Here is a 19,445-nt window from a genome sequence, read left to right on the forward strand (position 1 = left end):
TTTTTAAAATAAATTCACACCAATTCTTTTACTTTAATCAAGTGCTTAAATGCATTTTATGAGCCATCCATCCATTTTCTTCAGTAAATTCAGGGTAGTTGTCGGGTTGAAGCTCGTCACTGCTGTCACGGGGCAAGCTGTGGGCTGGCTCGCAGAGTACGAGTATTTCCAATCTGTGCTCTGTGGTGTGTATGTGGGTGTGTTTTATTGCAGATCTCTGTTTTTCTTTTAATTAATTTTTTTAGTATATAGAGAGCCTGTTTATGTCCCATGTTTTTATCAGAGGCACAGGTCACGCAGTCTATCACAGGGCTGAGACAGAGAGGCAGACAACCATTCACAATCATACCTACGAACCAATTTAGAATCACAAATTCACCTAACATGCATGTCTTTGCACCAGGAGGAAGCCAGAGTACCGGGAAAGAATCCCAGCAGGCTTGGGCAGAACATGTAATTTCCACACATCAAAGGCAGCCGGAGGATTCAAACTCAGGACCTTGTTGCTGTGACACTGTTAACCACTGCACCACCGGTGATCAAGCCAGTCAATTTGGTATTTCTTTCAAAAACAGAGCACAGTGTGACTGTTCTTGCAAGTAGTATGCATTCATGTATTTGTTGAAAGTTTGTTTAAGAAGTTCATTTTCAAACCCTCTGGTTATTTCTCTGAGGTTATCAATAGCTGCTGCAATAGCTTCTGCAGCTGTCACTCCTGTGAACGGAAAACACTGCCAATTATAGATGCCATCAGCGTGAATGAAGGCGATTGTGTACAAGCAAAGGAAAACCTCTGAAACCACAAACAGTAACTGGCAGCACAAAAGTAACTTCAGTCAAAGGGGACCCTTTAACTGCTTACTCTTTTCTTCCCCCAGCCTCCTTTGTCCTGTCCCCAACTTCAAATGTGCAGATTTGCGGCCCATGGGCGACTCAGATCCGGTCCCGTTGAGGTGAAAAATCCAATTAACCTGCAGCTCCAGCTGCCTTCGTTATAATCCCCTCCCATAATTATGAAATTACTAGATGCAGGATTTCAAATGAAAAAAGGATGAGAGCGACTGGCTCAGGAAAAAAAAGATGAAATAAGCCATTCCCTGCCAGTATACAGAGTTCCCATTTACCTCAAGGAGGAACAGCTATTTCCTATGACTGAATTTGAAGGTGAAGCCCACAAAGTCCTTGTAATCAGAATAAGACAAATCCTAAGCACAAACATGAGGACAGTAAGGATCGCGAACTAGTCGTTGAGATTAATGGATAGACTGGCCAGACAATTATGCATTTAGACATCAATGTCTAGCTTATTGAAATATATCAAAACCGTGCCAGTGTGAGCGCTTTGGAGTCTCCAGTGGTGTAAATGTGTACTTCTGAAGGGCTTTAAGTCTTAAAACATCCCTCAGCTTCCTTCTGACTTGCCTGGCGTCTCCTGACGAAACAACTAAACAACAGACTGCAGTGAGGTGCGATACATGGCGATTAACTTATTTGTATGAAGTTTCTTGATTGCATTTAAACTGTGAAAAAAATTAAAGCGGTTTCATAAATGTTCTTGCGATCTCATTAAATGGTAAATGGCCTGTATTTGTATAGCGCTTTTCTAGTCCCTAAGGACCCCAAAGCGCTTTACACAACCTGTCATCCACCCATCCACACACTGGTGATGGCAGCTACATTGTAGCCACAGCCACCCTGGGGCGCACTGACAGAGGCGAGGCTGCCGGACACTGGCGCCACCGGGCCCTCTGACCACCACCAGTAGGCAACGGGTGAAGCGTCTCACCCAAGGACACAACGACCGAGACTGTCCAAGCCGGGGCTCGAACCGGCAACCTTCCGATTACAAGGCGAACTCCCAACTCTTGAGCCACGATCATTAAAAGTCATTGTAGATGCTGTTCCAGCCTTTCACAAACAGAGAGCAAAATAAACCATTCATCCCCAGACTTTTGAATTTGTCAAAGATCTGCTGTCTTTCCTCACTCTTAGTGCAGGTCCTTCCATCTCAATACGCCTGCCTCCAGGTCTGCGAACATTAAAAACTGTGAGCCTCGCAAAGCAACCGTGTTGGATTAGTGCGCCCTTAACATTGACATAAACAATCGAAAGGAGTTCAAATAAAATTGTCATATTATAAACATGCAATGATGGAACCAGTGTACTGTTAACCAGAAATAAGAGAAAACACACAAGTAATTAAAGTGAAGCAGAAAAACTGAAGGCAATTAGCTGATAACACACCTACGAAGAAAAAGGAAATAAAATATAATATTTGTACTGGCAGGTGTAGCAGTACCAGTACTGTATCATTTCATCTGGACTGTTTCTGACTAATATATGCAGTGCATCACACACTGCACATGTCCAGTTCCCACAGAGTTTAATAAATTGTATAATACAATTTTCTTATGTAATTACATGAGTTATCACATAGTTTTTAGTAATCAGGAATGATGCATTCTTTAAATCTTGTGTTCAGGTCCTTCACAACAGAGAGACTCCGTCCTATCAGTAAATCTAATATTCGTCTGATAAACTCATTGGCACTTGCCGGAGGGAAGCCTCAAGCAATAACTACAGGATCTCCTGCTGTGTACAAGCTTCTGCAGGCCAATACAGATAACTCCCACTCACAAGACACCTACTGTATGCCGTGTCTCATGTAAAATAATCCATTATAGTGCTGTATTCACACAGCAGTAACATCTTTATTCATCATTTGACAAGAGGAGAAGGAATATGTAACCAGTTAATGTCCACTCGCCTAGCCTGCTTGTTTCTAAAGGACATTTAAGAAGGAAATATGATACGGCTGGAAAGCTACTGCAATCTTTGCATTGCTTTCATTCTAACCAGGATATTCACAGAGACAAAACAAAGCACATTTTCCCGTAACTTAAATCAGAGTGAGTAAGACAACTCGGATATCTAAAGCAAAAAAATGATAACACTTAAAAACACTGCCGCCATAAAGTACTCGTGTTTGCACAGAGAAATATTCAATGCCATCATAATCAAAGGTCTGAGCAGATAATAATAATAATAATAGCAATAATAACTACATTCCTAACTGCATGGTAATGTAATGCAGTACTGATGAAAACATTACATACGTGTTAATATAAAATTGTAACTGTTGGAATCTTTTTGTAAAATATGCATTACATTTTTGAGGCTCATTACTATATTTATAATTGGTAAACAGAAGTGGGGGGGTAACCTTGGTGTGCATTCCAGCTGAATATTGATTTTGAGTTTCTTTGCTGGTGGCAAATGTGCAAGGAGGCTATGAAGAGAAGATATAAAATATATTATGAATGTCTCTGTTGGATTGTAGTTTCTCATTAAGATTCAGAGGGGCCTTTGCAATGGAACCTTGTCATGCTAATCCTGGGCAAGTGGTCCACAGGGTCCCAGGAACTGTGCGCGAGCATAACCTCGAAGAACATTTTTTTTTGTTCGTCTGTGATCTTTGTCATATTACTCGGATTGCCTTTGTGTTGTCATTGTCCTATTTGTGTAGTAGTTTGTCTTAGTCAAATATCTGGTTATAAGAGCAAAACGCACAGCTTGCTCCACTTCTCTTTGCTGTGAAAGAGAACAGAAAGAGAAAGGATTTTCCATACAAGCAAAGCAGCCTGTATTTTTCAGAGTATGCCCAACAAGTGTTGAAAAAGCAAAGAAATTTAGTTGTTTATGAAATGATTTGGGTTCAGGTCACTTGTTTTATTAATGAATAATCAGTTAGTTCATGTGTTCAAATGCAGAATAGTCTGACCTAAAGCAATAAAACAAGAACAAATAAAGCCATCAGAGAAAATGAATATACAGTATGCTCTATAATTTAATGTCGACTGAACTGTAGGTCAGTTTCAATATAGCATGAGTGAAGTGTTGTGAGATCTAATCTGATTTCATTTTATTAAAATGAGAATGCAGTTCTAGGAATCCATCGCACTTCTCTGATTCATATCAACATCTTTTGTTTTCTCGTTTTACTCTTGGCCAATAACGGCACACGGAGCTACTTTGTTGCCTGACTATGTGCAAATACACCTTAAAGTAAAGGGCCACAGTTTAGAATGGCACTGGTGAAATGTTTCAATTGTCATCATTGTACAAGAATATAAATAAAGGGTGTCCGAGTCGTTTCTGTACTTTAAACCAAGCCCAACACATTACTTTTGCTAGTGGCTGGATGGTGCTATTATATGCAGTGCCATTGTTGCATCCTTAGAGGAAAGCCCTGAAATCTACCCACAGCATGACCTTTAAAGCCTCTCTTTAAACTTCTTATGTCTGAAACGACAATAAAATGTCTTGTCAATCATGTAAATTACATCTCAGATTCAATGGATCACATTGCAGATAGGAACAGAGAAAAGCATTATGTTGACTGAAAAAGGGAGGACAAGCAATTAATGATACCTGAGCTGGGGTTTCAGATCCCCAACAATCATAAATGATCAGATGGTCTAATGTCAGGCACGCTTCCGCCTTCCAAGTCATTTCTCCGTTAATTCAGAAGGATAAATTACTTTGCGCTTATTTGTGATAATCATAGTATTGACACTCAGCTCTATGAATGGTGCCTATTACATGTTCTAGCAAAAGCCCTGGAAATAGACTTTTATTATGAATGTATTTCAATAAGTGTAATGGAATACGCTCGTGCCTCCACCTGATTGATTAGTTTTACCCTTTGTGTACAGCCTGGCTGCAAAGGTCCTCGCTTTCATATCATTTTAATAAGCGACTCAGGCCTGATGTTGTAATTAAATGCATAAGCCTACACTGTAATGCAATCATTATGGCAAATGTTCATTTTGCTGTCTGGCTTTTGGGGAAATGCAATATTTCCTCGCTGCACATGTACTCTTCAACTAAGTTAAAGCAGAGCCTGGGGGATTCCAACAGATGCTCGATGGTTGTGTTGTCTTGAGTACATCAGGGCTTTTCAGCTTGAAGGTGATATCAAGTATGAACCACATTACGACTCACTTCGACGTTATGGCTCATAGCTGTGACTGGGTAGCTCGGTGAAGTCAGTTCTTCGGCTGATAAAGGAAGAACAGCTGGATGGCTGAATTTTTTGTGCTTTAAATGCAGTCAGGCTGGTGCAACTTGAAAGAAACGTTAAAAAAATCAAATATTTATGTATGTCAGCAGTGCAATATTGAGATTAAGATCAGGAAGAAGAAATCATGTGGAAAAGTGTAAAGGCATGTTCATACTACATAGCTCTGACACCAGTTATCTAAAACAGTGGTGTGGGCATGGCATACAGGAAATTTAGGTAATCGAATGCATAAAAGCTTACTGGTATAGGTATATACTCTTAACACATCTGCACTTTGGGCGCAACCTTTGATGTCCCTTTTCAGGAATTGCGGGAAATGTCTCTGTTTGTTTTGTGTCCAACAGTAAAATGAGTCTCTGCCCTTGTACGTTAGCTTGGCCACTGGAGATCGGATACTGTGTGGCTGTGAAGTCATGTGGACTAGTGGACATAACAGCCATGCAAACAACCATGTTTTGACTTTGATACCCAGTGTTCTCAATGGCTCAACTGGAATAGGGGGAAGAAGGTGAGATGAATCTATTTATACCTTCTTGTTTCATTGATGGCTAATGTCGCCACTGAAACCACCTACAACAGGACACAATTTGCTTCCACACAAAACCTGCAGTTTAAAAAATAGACACCATCATGTAGATGTAGTCTAACAAACAGATTTTCTTTTTGGTTCAGTAGGCAGACAAGATTAAGCACTTAAATTCCAGAACCCCCCCCCCCCCCTCCCCCCAGGCTAAAATAACAGATACCATCACTGCCCACACAAGCTAACTGCAACCCCTGCATTCAGTGATTTTAAATGGGGTCATTTAGTAGCACAAATGCCAATCCTATTTTCACATTGAGTTTCAAGTTGCTGATGCCATATTGAGATTTGTTTTTGGATGCAAAAAATAAAAAAAAGACTAAGCCACTTACATTTGTATTCACAGGGCGGCTCCAGTATCTGCAGGGCCTGTCTTTATGTGGCCAGTGTGCCAGCAGTATTGGAGGAGAACCAGATGCAGAGACTCACAAGTGAAACTGAGGCCACAGCCACAGTATCAACATGTGTCATCTGGATAGACGTGTCAATTTAAGTGTGCCGCATGCAATGCGCTGTGCCTTGAGCGGCGCTCCATGCATTAATTTCCTGTTGTCTGAGTTCAAAGTGTTTGTCACCCTGTGTCAGTCACATTGCCGGCTCCTCTCTCGCTGCTCGGGGACCCCTCTGCAGTTGCAGGAAATGTTGTTTTCCCTCAGCAGTACACTGGGTCACTTGGTCGATAGCGGCAGAGGTCCGCTGGGGTCAGGTCAGCTGACAGGAGTACCCACTGTCAGCACTGCATGATAAAATGCTCCGAGGATTAGTGGCTAGTCTCCGAACAGAGGAGGGAGGAAACATACAGACAGATGAGTAAGGGAAGAGGTAAAGGGTGATGTTACAGAGGAGAGTGGGTGGAAGTAGAAAGCAGTCAAGCCAAACAAAAATTTTACTCTGCAGAAATTCTGTGCTGTGAGCGATACGTAACGACCGTGTGAGAGCCTACGTCTGCTGGACAAACTAGACGGCTGGACAAAAACAAAGGTCCACTTGATTAAAACAGTGCTGCAGATTAACCAGGCCCTCTGTACATATTTGCTCAGAAGCATTAATCAACACTGGATAGACTACTCTGAATAATAAGCAAGGTGATTATACAGCCCTGAAATGCTGCTCGCGTGCATGATTTGGGCATGAGCTGGTTTACAAGCCACTTGATGGTTGAAAGTGATATAACAACACCAATTGTGAAACACAATAGTAAATCAGTGAGCAATCAGCGTGTGTTTTATTTATTTTAAAATTCCCACCTCCACCAGAAACATATCTGATTAATGGCTTAATTTAACATCTGCGAGGAATCAGAGATGCTTAAAGAAAAAGAAAAAGCTACAGAAATAAAGTATCGCCGTTTTATTTACTGCATGATGAATATAATCAAATCTTAAACAAATACGTCGAAATGCTGACTAAAATGTTAATCTTGTATTTATTTACTTACAATTAAATCACTTCACAAAATGTGATATCCGTGATATTAATACACCGTTTTAGCAGCAACGCTGTGCTCTGTGAGCTATGATTAGGCTTTCGTGATGGTTAAAATGTGCTTTGTTTTCCTCCAAGTACTCATTATGTGAACAATTTACTAACAGAAATGAACTCTTTCTATTGTTATTATGCTTTTTTTCATGAAAACTTCTTTGTCTTGGTCGCCGCCGGAAAGAGATCCACAACTGACAGCCAACATTATGAATTTGTGCATATTTACCCAAAAGCTGCCACCACGACTCATGTTATCTTTAATTCACAGCAGTTCAGCAACATCACAAACCAACCAAAAAATATTATTGACTCATAATATATTGATATAATTGGCATTGATTTGCAATCTGACACTTTTTAGTGCCAGTTTCCATTTGACAAAGAACCCAATAACAAAAAGGCATCATTATAGCACATCCTCTAATTAACCTCATGAATATATATTGGTTTGTTAGTTTTTCCACCATCTTAGATTTTCACCTTTGCATCTAATCATCACCCTCAGCCACAGCAGCTCAACGTTATTAAGCCACAGCACAGTGAAAGAAAATGCTGACTTATCCTTTCGCACTAACACCACATTTTATTCCGATGCATTTTCCCCCCCATATCTCTTACAGCTAAAGTTGACCGACTGATGGGCAGGAGACAGCGTCACTTTTCAACTTCCCTCAAACTGACTGACAATGATCGTTTTAAATCCTCCTCACAGGATTGCAGTGCTCAAAGTAATGGTGATAAGTACTAATTGGGATCATATACATCATGGTTAATTCCCCAGCCTTTACAATATAGTTTACATGGCATCACGAGTCTGCTCACAGTCAATCTGGAGAATCCATTACATCAATGAGAAAAAGTTGTCAGCAGTCAATTAATATTGGAACAGCCATGCAGTGGGCAAGCCACTTGCCTGTCTTAAAAATGCCTGCAAGTGAAAGTATTAGGAAGGATTAAGAAATTAATCTTGTAACAGTGCAAGCAGGTGACAGGAAGCTGAAACAACTCAGTGCAAGAAATTTAAAACTGGTCATAGTGGATTAAAAGAAAATTTACATTTGCAGGTCTAGTTTGATGTTTTTCAGTGTAATTCTCATATAACCTTTTCTCCAAGTTATTTATCCTGTGATGGAAACTGTTTCTATTTCATTTCTCATTTCCTTTTATGCTTTCCAATACCTCCAGCAGGTGTGCAGTTGGGAATATTTGGCATTTTAAATGCATTCCGGTCACCAGGATGAGTCGAACGCTCAGGCTGGTGAAGACCAATGCTAAGGATGACTAATATCCTGTTTTAAACCAAGGTTTGAATTTTTCAACCGGGAATGCGTTTTTGTGTTTTCTGTCCTAAATTCAGAAGGGCTAATGGCTTATAGATCAAAAGAGAAAGACCATTTTTCTGCTACATTTGCTACAAGTTTAAAGGCTTTCATGGCTGAAAACTTCAATTTAATAAAGTGGGATCGATTGAATCTCAGTGATTTAGATGTCACTCATAGGGAGTTCCCTGTTTTGTTTGTCTAGTGCACGAGGACGCACTCATGCAAACAAGTGAGGCATTTCACATTATTCCACTGAGCTATAGGCTATAGGTGGGGGAAATGCACTCTGACAAAGTCAGTCATGGGAACGGGTGCCGTGCCCATATATATATATACACACATATATATATATACACATATATATATTTATATGCCTAACAATCATTGGCAGTGTGCAAAATATATCCAGCGCAATACACACTGGCTTATAGTGTGTAGAAAAAAAACATTACCCTGAACTCACCTATTTCTTCGGATATCAGTGGGGCTGGTTCACTGTCATGAGTGTGAGTTTGGGGAGATGCGTGGGACAGCTGAGCCAGAGGTTTGCCGTGGCACCAGGTCGTCAGATTAGTGATTAAACATACAGTGGGGCAAAAAAGTATTTAGTCAGCCACCGATTGTGCAAGTTCCCCCACTTAAAATGATGACAGAGGTCAGTAATTTGCACCAGAGGTACACTTCAACTGTGAGAGACAGAATGTGAAAAAAAAATCCATGAATCCACATGGTAGGATTTGTAAAGAATTTATTCGTAAACCAGGGTGGAAAATAAGTATTTGGTCAATAACAAAAATGCAACTCAATACTTTGTAACATAACCTTTGTTGGCAATAACAGAGGTCAAACGTTTACTATAGGTCTTTACCAGGTTTGCACACACAGTAGCTGGTATTTTGGCCCATTCCTCCATGCAGATCTTCTCGAGAGCAGTGATGTTTTGGGGCTGTCGCCGAGCAACACGGACTTTCAACTCCCGCCACAGATTTTCTATGGGGTTGAGGTCTGGAGACTGGCTAGGCCACTCCAGGACTTTCAAATGCTTCTTACGGAGCCACTCCTTTGTTGCCCGGGCGGTGTGTTTTGGATCATTGTCATGTTGGAAGACCCAGCCTCGTTTCATCTTCAAAGTTCTCACTGATGGAAGGAGGTTCTGGCTCAAAATCTCACGATACATGGCCCCATTCATTCTGTCCTTAACACGGATCAGTCGTCCTGTCCCCTTGGCAGAAAAACAGCCCCATAGCATGATGTTTCCACCCCCATGCTTCACAGTAGGTATGGTGTTCTTGGGATGCAACTCAGTATTCTTCTTCCTCCAAACACGACGAGTTGAGTTTATACCAAAAAGTTCTACTTTGGTTTCATCTGACCACATGACATTCTCCCAATCCTCTGCTGTATCATCCATGTGCTCTCTGGCAAACTTCAGACGGGCCTGGACATGCACTGGCTTCAGCAGCGGAACACGTCTGGCACTGCGGGATTTGATTCCCTGCCGTTGTAGTGTGTTACTGATGGTGACCTTTGTTACTTTGGTCCCAGCTCTCTGCAGGTCATTCACCAGGTCCCCCCGTGTGGTTCTGGGATCTTTGCTCACCGTTCTCATGATCATTTTGACCCCACGGGATGAGATCTTGCGTGGAGCCCCAGATCGAGGGAGATTATCAGTGGTCTTGTCCCAGATAGCAAGGAGACATTGAACAGATGTTGATTTTCCATCTGAACCATCAGAATCGTCAGGATTGAAATGTCAACACAAAACCAATGTTGAAACAACATTGAAATACTGATGAAACCTGACACTGACATTGAAATAACATTGATTCACTGTTGTTCTGTCATCGTTGATTGTTGATCTATGTATAGTTGACAAGGTGACAACAATCACGTTGAAAAACCATCGATTTATGGTTGAGCGGGAAATTAAAGCTGCTACCACTTGGACTATTCCGCAGCACCCCTATCACATTGGTACATCCCTCCAGGTAACCATTGTCTTGTACAGTAGAGCGGGACATTAGATTTACTCTTAGCGGAATTGACCGGAGAAGGCATCAGTTCATGCACTGCACTGGCCTGCACCACGATTAGTATAAGGTAAGAATGAATGACTTTTGTTCTATTCGTTATTTCCACGGTTGCATTTGAATAACAGTAAAAAAAACAAAACAAACTTGTTAATGTAAAGTTTCGGATAAAATGTGGGAGCCCGAAATTGTGTCTACTTTCATCTTACAATCCGGCAACAAATAAATTGCACTGCAAACAAAGTCTATCAAGAAAGAAAACATTTTCGTTTCATACTTTTCCGTTATATTCCCTTACAAAGCTAGCTTTAACGCTTCGAGGGTTCCTTTGTTCTTGCCGTCGCCTCGGCGCTTGACCCAGACTTTCGCTCTGTAGTTGCTTTTTAGCATAGTACTACAAAAATTGTAAATCTGTGATATATGATTGATAAACGTAAAGGTAACTGTATAAATGTGTTCAATGACTTTGTTACTTTTAATGATTGGAGAGCACCCGCTTCGATTCGCACTCAATTCAAACTTTACGTTGCACGCTCACCTAACTTGCGTTTGCACCTTTTGTCCACACGTAAACTGCGTTTAGCATTTACGTGTGGACGAGGAAGACGGAGAAAACGCAGCGTCAAAGGTGTGCGCCTATTTTGACGCCACACTGTGCGCCATGTTTTTGTCTCGGTGCTAGGGGTGGGTTTTTATAATCGATTCATCGATTAAAATCGATTCTGGCTTGGATAACGTAAAATCGATTCATTAAAATCCTGAATCGATTTTTTAATATAAATTTATTTTGTCCGAAATGCCAGAATCTCTGGTGACATCTCACAAAATTTCAAGAACCACCAAACAGTAAATGAGAGCAGGTACAGGGATTCTGCACATAGACTTAAACACACAGCGCGACCCGCAGATCAGAATCAGTTAGATGTCGCCTTTCTCACAGTCGGGGCTGAAAGCCGACAGCTCGCTGATCCGGGTCCGCGCTTTGTGTTCACGCCCTTTATGCGCTGATTCTAAAGCTGTTAGTTTGATCTCTCTCCAAACAATATTGACCGAACCAGCAGCTAAAGAAGATCCAAACGCTTCACATAAACATCGTCATGAATTCACTCTTTTACTGTTTTGCTTCCATTGCGATGCGCAGCTCTCTCTCTCCCCCCCCCCTCTCTCTCGAACAGTTTCGCTTTCTTCATTATTCGCTTGCTTGTTACGCACAAGTCTACCGCTGTTTACAGGCTGTCGGCCGCTGTTTTTTTCCCTTTTACATTCTTCCGAAAAGAAAACCTCATTTCTGCTGTTCAATACTGAACAAATTTAAACTTTTTAATATTATTCAAAATGCAAAATGCTTAGCCGTGTGTCTAATAAAACCGCTGTAACGTCAGAGGTAATGTTCATTAATTAATGGTTTTCTTTCGTTTTTGATGTACTGCAGAATATTTTTATAAAATCCCAGGCCAGGAAAATCACCTTCATGTTTTTCTGTGTTTTATCTTCAGCTACTTTGACACAAAGGCATCTGCTGTGATGCTCACACCTTGGATAAAGTCTTGCGAGTGTCAGCTTCCTTTTTATAGATACAAAAATATGTAAATGTTCTGATCTGAATTATACTTCTGACTGTCAAAATTTCCCAGATTTAAATCGAATCGAATCGAATTAAATCGAATCGTGGATCGAATCGATTTGGGACCTTGTGAATCGGAATTGAATCGATTCTAGAAATCAGTGACGATACCCAGCCCTACTCGGTGCCATGAATTCCTACAATGGCAGACTTAGACAAAATACTGTTAATGTTATTATCTTCAGTGTTTAAATGCTTACATATACGGGTTTGCTTGTAATTGTTGCCTATATACATTTTAAGCTATTATTTATTATTTAGTTTAATCAATAGATCAAGTTTTGTAGTGACTATGAAATATATTGTAATTATCTGTTTCCTGTTTATCCTAGACAGGGCAAAAAAGGACTCCAAATTAAAAAAAAGATAAAAATGAAAGACTGGTGCATTGTTCAGCACTGGTGGTACAGAAATAGTCCCTAGTTCATGGATAAATGGGGAGAAATTGTCATGGCCTCCATATCCTCTGTGAGACACATTCAGGATCCACGATGCAGTAAAGAGGAGAGTTCATCCTGGTGCAACATGGCTCACCTATGCACCAGTCCGACTTCTAATAAGCCATGGTGGGTATCATCTGGATTGGTGTTGTATAAATGTAACAATAACAAGTTTTTCATGTCCTAATTTATGTCTGGCCATACATTGTGTTTGTACTTCCAGACACATTTCACAAAGCAGAACGCAGTCTTCAGAAATATCTAAGTGAACACTGTGATATGTCTGACCTTCAGTCCGAAGCTGAAACTCAGACCAGTCATAAAAGAAAGCACAAGTAAAACTTTTTTTATTTCACAAACATATCTTTGATTGCTAAGAATTTATGATCTTGTCTTTTGTACATATCTGTGGTGCTTGCATACCTGCAATATCACCACATAATATAGTCCAAAAAGTGGAAGCTTGTAAACTTTTTATAAATGCAAAGCCGTGTACACTTGTGCACTTCAAAAATTCCTTGTATACTGTACCTTCTTGCACATCTCCGTTTCCTGTGTGTGTTGTTATAAATTAAACTGTAACTTTAGGAAAAAATATTCCAAAAGCACATTTGTAATTACTTATGACCGTTTTCAACTTTTTTTCTTTAGACCAAATCCCCTGTACACATATAGTGACTCAGAGGATGAGCAGCCCACCAAAAAATGGTTTCCCCAGGCCCCTCGAGTGAAAATACCAGGTAATAAAATACTGTCTAGTGTCTTTGTACATATCTGTGTGTGACACAAGGAAACTTTTGACAAGTTGTCTGTATTCTTAAATACTTAAAAAAAATTATCTTTTTCTGTCAGACCTGACGAGAGCTGTTAACGAACTCCGTGAGGAGGTCAGAGCCATCCGCAATACCGGCTGCAATGAATCGGTAGATGCTGGGGTACTGCCTCTGGATTTGCCCTTGCACAACATTGAGGAGCTAAACAATGCAGAGCCAGCTCTTCAATCACAAGAGGCAAATAAGGCAATGGTAAGTATATAAAGGTTATGTACACTTTGTAACTATAAAGTGTAATAGCTGTCAGATGTGATTTAAATACATAACAACGGCTTGTTGATTAAACACACAAGCACTTGCATACACATTTAAGACATGAGACACGCTAATTCCATCTCTTAAAATGTGTCTATAGGTGAGACGCTTTGCCTTGATTGGAAGGACCACACTGGAGGTGCGAGTCCGCCGTGTAATGGCTTATGCCATTACAAACGAGCTGGCCTCGGTACTAAACTGGGCAGGGAAAAAAACCAAGGACCAGACAAAGCAAAAAATGGCATTTAAAGATACAGCGCTCTGCAAATGCATATTTGGTAAGTTTTACTGTTTTTTTTGCTATATTACTTTGTCTTTCTTAATAACAAGACTTTCATGTCCGGTTAATCTGGAGATGGAGTCTTTGGTCTTTGGCTTGTTTAGTCCTCGGGTTGTAGTTTGTACAGCCCGAGGACCCCATGTTTATTTTGTTTTAAAGGATACACGGCACACCATGCTAAGACTTATCACTTTTTCCGCTCATAGCTCTTTGGGAATCAAATGCGGCAGTTTGCAGATTTACGCCTGGTGACTTTCATGTTTATCAGCCTAGGAGTTTACATACTTTCTCCCCGCTGAAGACAGTTAACAAGAGCTTATTCACGTGCTCTAATTCACTTTTTTTGTTTGTGTGTGTGTGTGTGTGTGTGTATTTTTGTCCTAGATGGCCTGACGCAGCAGTTAGGGGCAAACTCTATGTCCGAGTTTGTCTTTGCGCAAGCAGTGCAGAAATGGCTCCGATACGCCCCAGATCGTTTGGGTGGTGCAGGACGCACATCATGCATCCCCATCCCAGAGTAAAAAATTACAAACTTCTGTGAAACATATAAATGTAAATAGGAAACTGTCTTTTAATAAAGTATTTAGCAAACGAAACATGACTATTGACCTTTTTTTTTTCTCTGTTACATCACATGCAATGCTTTCTTATTTTAGGATATTAATATTGACATGATACATTGTGAGACATTTGGGGGTTTTTTTATAAAGGGTGTCCAATTTAAGGAATAAGTACAATTATGTGTTTAGGTGGTTGAAGTATTGATGGAAACATGCAGTAGTTTAGTATTGGTTAAAATACCTATAAAGAAAGGTAGATTTCCAGTCATGATTTAACTGTTGTTTTAATAAAAAGCAACTGTGCGAAAGAGGTGGAAAATCAACACCATAGCTCAACAGTGTTTCAATATCAGAATCTGACATTGTTTCAATGTCAGCAGTATTAGAAAATATAACGTTGAATCAATGTCAGGTTTCAACATTGATTCAACATCAAAACCTGACGTTGTTTCAACGTTAAAAAAGGGTGCAAGAGTGACGTTAGGTCAACGTCACACTTCAACGTTGATTCAATGACACAGCCTGATATTGACTCAACATTGTTTCAATGTTTCCTTGCTATCTGGGGTATGTCTTCCATTTTCTGATGATTGCTCCCACAGTTGATTTTTTTCACACCAAGCTGCTTGCCTATTGTAGATTCACTCTTCCCAGTCTGGTGCAGGTCTACAATACTTTTCCTGGTGTCCTTCGAAAGCTCTTTGGTCTTGGCCATGGCGGAGTTTGGAGTCTGACTGTTTGAGGCTGTGGACAGGTGTCTTTTATACAGATGATGAGTTCAAACAGGTCCCATTCATACAGGTAACGAGTGGGGGACAGAAAAGCTTCTTACAGAAGACGTTACAGGTCTGTGAGAGCCAGAGATTTTCCTTGTTTGAGGTGACCAAATACTTATTTTCCACCCTAATTTACGAATAAATTCTTTACAAATCCTACCATGTGGATTCATGGATTTTTTTTTTCCACATTCTGTCTCTCACAGTTGAAGTGTACCTCTGGTGCAAATTACTGACCTCTGTCATCATTTTAAGTGGGGGAACTTGCACAATCGGTGGCTGACTAAATACTTTTTTGCCCCACTGTATGTGCGGAGGATCTGCCTGCACCAATTACACGTTGGCTAAAGGAACACAAACACATTATTTTCTGTTAGAAATGAAGTAAGCTAACTAATACTAGGAAAGTCAAGCAGTTTCTTTCATATGGACTTTGTTATGAGTTTAATTTCCACCTATCTTAATTTCTTTTTTGAAACTGGACATAAGTTTTCAATGGAGAGACTCTTCCGTCTGGTGCACCTGGACCAAACCAAATCATGAAATAAGGAGGGGGGGGGCGGCTGGGTCAGAGGGTGACTGGATTTTATTTTTTATTGCCAAAAATAAAGCAACCTGATTATTGTGACGGTTAATTATTGTAATAATTTTAATACTAAAAAAAGACTAGTTGACTAGTCTACTGTTTACTAGTTAGACATCACTTTTCTCCCCCTTACGGCGCCCCTGACCGTGAGGTCCATGCAAGCGTAAAAACTGTAAGTATGCCAGATAGGTATGCTAGTAGTGATGGGATTTCCGGGTCTTTTTAGTGAGCCGAGCTGAAAGAGCCGAATCTTTCGGCTCCGAACCAGATCTTCAGGTTGTTTGGTTGCTTTAATTAATTTATTATTAACAATAATATAAAATTATGCACAAAAGGAATTACTAATGTAAAAAAAAGTTGTTTTACTTATATATGTTTATATATAAATGTATACGGTGGCCCCTAGAGACAAGACACGTACAAATTCCAAAACACATTTCTAACGTTAACTGAACTTCCAAAACAGAGCTACCTAGATCACTTAAATTACACAATTGAAAGCATATGTGTATTATTTGTGTATTTATACACAAGCATTCATATATATTCAAATAATTTAAAAAAAATGTTCATTTACCTGTTACTACCACACACCAAATCCGGTTGTTGGTACTTGCTGGCTTGCTGGCACTAGGTAACAAAAGTTCAACACTGCGCCTAGCATCCTGGAGCATACTGTTGTCTTTTGTACGTGTTTTGAGTTTTTACGTGTTTGAAGTTTGTACGTGCTTTGTCTCTAGGGGCCACCGTAAATATACTTTTATTTATTCACATAAAATGTAATAAATAAATCATATAATACAAAAACCAACTATTCACATTTCAACTTTTAACTATTTAAATTTTCAGCTTTTTCCTTTTAAATATAAATTAAAATATGAAAACAAAAAGAAGATGCACATTCTCTGTCATATGGGCCTGCATGAATAAACTTTCTGAATCCTTAAACTATTTCTGAAAATAGTTGTGGATGATTACTATCCGGTCGTTAAGTCTGACGTCACCAGCCGTGTCTGGGCCTAAACTCTGCTGCAGCTCCATATATCAAACGATTACTATGGTATTACTGAGAGTTGAAAAACTGTCTAAAGTCTTTCATCTTTAATAAAATGATCAGCGTTCTGCTCTACCAGGTGTAACAATTGAGTTTAACATCCAAGCATCCATGAAAACGGAATTTATGACATTTAATGGAGTTAGAAGTTAGCAGGAAGTTAGCTCGCTAGCTTCTATCTAAATACAATATAGCATGTCCTGACGGCGGGGTTTTGGAAACAATTCAAACGTACAGCTCTGCTATCACTTCCAACATAAATGAAGACAGAAAACGAAACAGCAGTGACGTTTGTAGGGTTACTGAAGTTTAGCTAGCTGGTATATAATGATGTGCTACGTGACCGCTAGCGACACAGCTATGTTAGCATAATATAAACAAGCTAACTTTTTTTCCACTCGATAAAAGTTAACGTGAGTGTTCTCGGTGGTCAGGAACAAATGTAATTGCATGGCAGGATGCTTCAGCCAGGAGAACAACTGAGATAATCCATCCACAATACGAGGTTAGTCATTCATATACTGCTGCATATTCATATACTGCTGCCATACATGAGCGCCTACAAAGCGGCCTCATACGGCGTGCGGCGCGCGGTGAGAGATGCCAAACGCCGGTACCGGGAACGTGTGGAGTCCCGCTTCCACCAGGGCGACACACGGAGTATGTGGCACGGACTACGCACCATTACGGACTACAAAGCCAGGGACACTGCGCCGATCAACGCCGACTCTGCATTCACCAACGAGCTGAATCAGTTCTACGCCCGTTTCGAGGTTAGCCAGGCGGCTAATGCTATCTACCGCCTGACTACCGAGGACAGTGATGTCATCAGCGAGAGACCGGTGACCAGCATCACGGAGCATGACGTCCGAGCGGCATTGAGGAGAGTGAACACAAGGAAAGCGGCGGGGCCAGACGGCATCACCGGCCGTCTGCTGCGCTGCTGTGCTGACCAGCTAGCAGGTGTGTTCACTTACATCTTCAACGAGTCCCTGGCGAAGTCTGTGGTCCCCACATGCTTAAAAAAAGTTCCACCATCATCCCTGTGCCCAAGAACAGCAAACCCTCATCCCTGAACGATTACCGGCCAGTTGCACTGACCTCGGTAGTAATGAAGGTGTTTGAGAGGCTGCTGAAGAATATCATCTCCTCCTCCATCCCAGACACCAATGATCCGCTGCAGTTCACCTACCGATCCAACAGATCCACAGAGGATGCCATCGCCCGCGTCCTACACACCACTCTCAGCCATGTGGACAAGAAACAGGGTAACTATGTGCGAATGCTTTTTGTTGATTACAGTTCAGCATTTAACACAATAGTGCCCTGCAGACTGTTCACAAAGCTCAGGGATCTGGGACTTAACAGCTGTCTATGTGCATGGGTGTTGGACTTCCTCACTGGCAGAACTCAGGTGGTGAGGGTGGGTAGATGCGTCTCTAACAGCATCACCATCAACACAGGAGCACCTCAGGGATGTGTCCTCTCGCCACTGCTCTACTCCCTCTACACTTCAGACTGTGTGGCCACCCATGGCTCCAACATCATTGTGAAGTTTGCTGACGACACAGTGGTGTTGGGTGCCATCTCCAACAACGATGACGCAGTCTACATGGATAAAGTGAGGAATCTGGCATCATGGTGCCAGGACAACCACCTCCAGCTGAACGTCGGCAAGACCAAGGAGCTGGTGGTGGACTTCAGAAGGGGTCAGCACAGAGACTACAAGCCCATTATCATCAATGGAGCTCCAGTGGAGAGGGTGCAGTCCTTCAAGTATCTTGGTGTCCACATCTCCTCAGACCTGACATGGGCTGCCCACATTCAGGTCCAGACCAAAAAGGCTAGGCAGTGCCTGTATCACCTACGACAACTGAGGAAGTTCAGGGTCTCTCCAAAGATCCTCAGGATTTTCTATGCAGGCGCTGTGGAGAGCATCCTCACACAGAACATGACATCGTGACTCAAGAGACTCAAGAGGAGCTTCTATCCCCAAGCCATCCGGGCCCTAAACACACACACCCGCCCTCTCACATCATCTATAATTGACTGAGACAGGACTCTCTTCCAGACACTCTAAACCCAGGCACAATGTACATTCCAAATTCCTTTAATTTTAAATAGGTTTAAATTGTCTATCCTGTAAAATAGTCAGATGTCTATTCATATTAATGTACAGAATTCACCTGCTTGCTGCTACTACTGCACATTCAGCCAATGTATATACTAATTATATATATATATATATATAAAATATATATATTTTTGCACATGTCCAGGAGCGTGTGTGTGTGTGTTATACTTGTATAACTATGCATGTGACAAATAAAGGACCTTGAACCTTGAATGGGCTGGGCTGTAGTTACATCCTAAGGTTTTAAAAACTGAGCTTAAATAAATGATTATCAGTAATAAAAGCCGAGGGAGGGCAACAGTGATCACTGACTTTTTTAGGAACTTTTTGAGATTAAATAGAAGAAAATACAAAACATTAAACATGTTAACAACACAAAAGCCATATTAAACGCAGACTACTT

General features: G+C 40.9%; 1 protein-coding gene across 1 annotated transcript; it reads left to right on the plus strand.

Moving 5' to 3' along the window:
* Nucleotides 1-10,435: 10,435 nt before the first annotated feature.
* On the plus strand, nt 10,436-14,528 carry LOC146653231 (uncharacterized). Its single transcript, XM_085382963.1, has 7 exons — nt 10,436-10,570; nt 12,457-12,690; nt 12,788-12,899; nt 13,216-13,304; nt 13,417-13,589; nt 13,753-13,930; nt 14,317-14,528. Exons 3-7 carry the CDS (start codon nt 12,844-12,846, stop codon nt 14,451-14,453), a joined length of 633 nt encoding a protein of 210 aa, XP_085239089.1. The 5' UTR covers nt 10,436-10,570; nt 12,457-12,690; nt 12,788-12,843; the 3' UTR covers nt 14,454-14,528.
* The last annotated feature ends 4,917 nt before the right edge of the window (nt 14,529-19,445 follow it).

The sequence above is a fragment of the Rhamphochromis longiceps genome, linkage group LG15 (genome assembly GCF_057381845.1).
Source record: "Rhamphochromis longiceps isolate RC_006_pf linkage group LG15, R_longiceps_female_GT1.1, whole genome shotgun sequence".
NCBI lineage: Eukaryota > Metazoa > Chordata > Actinopteri > Cichliformes > Cichlidae > Rhamphochromis > Rhamphochromis longiceps.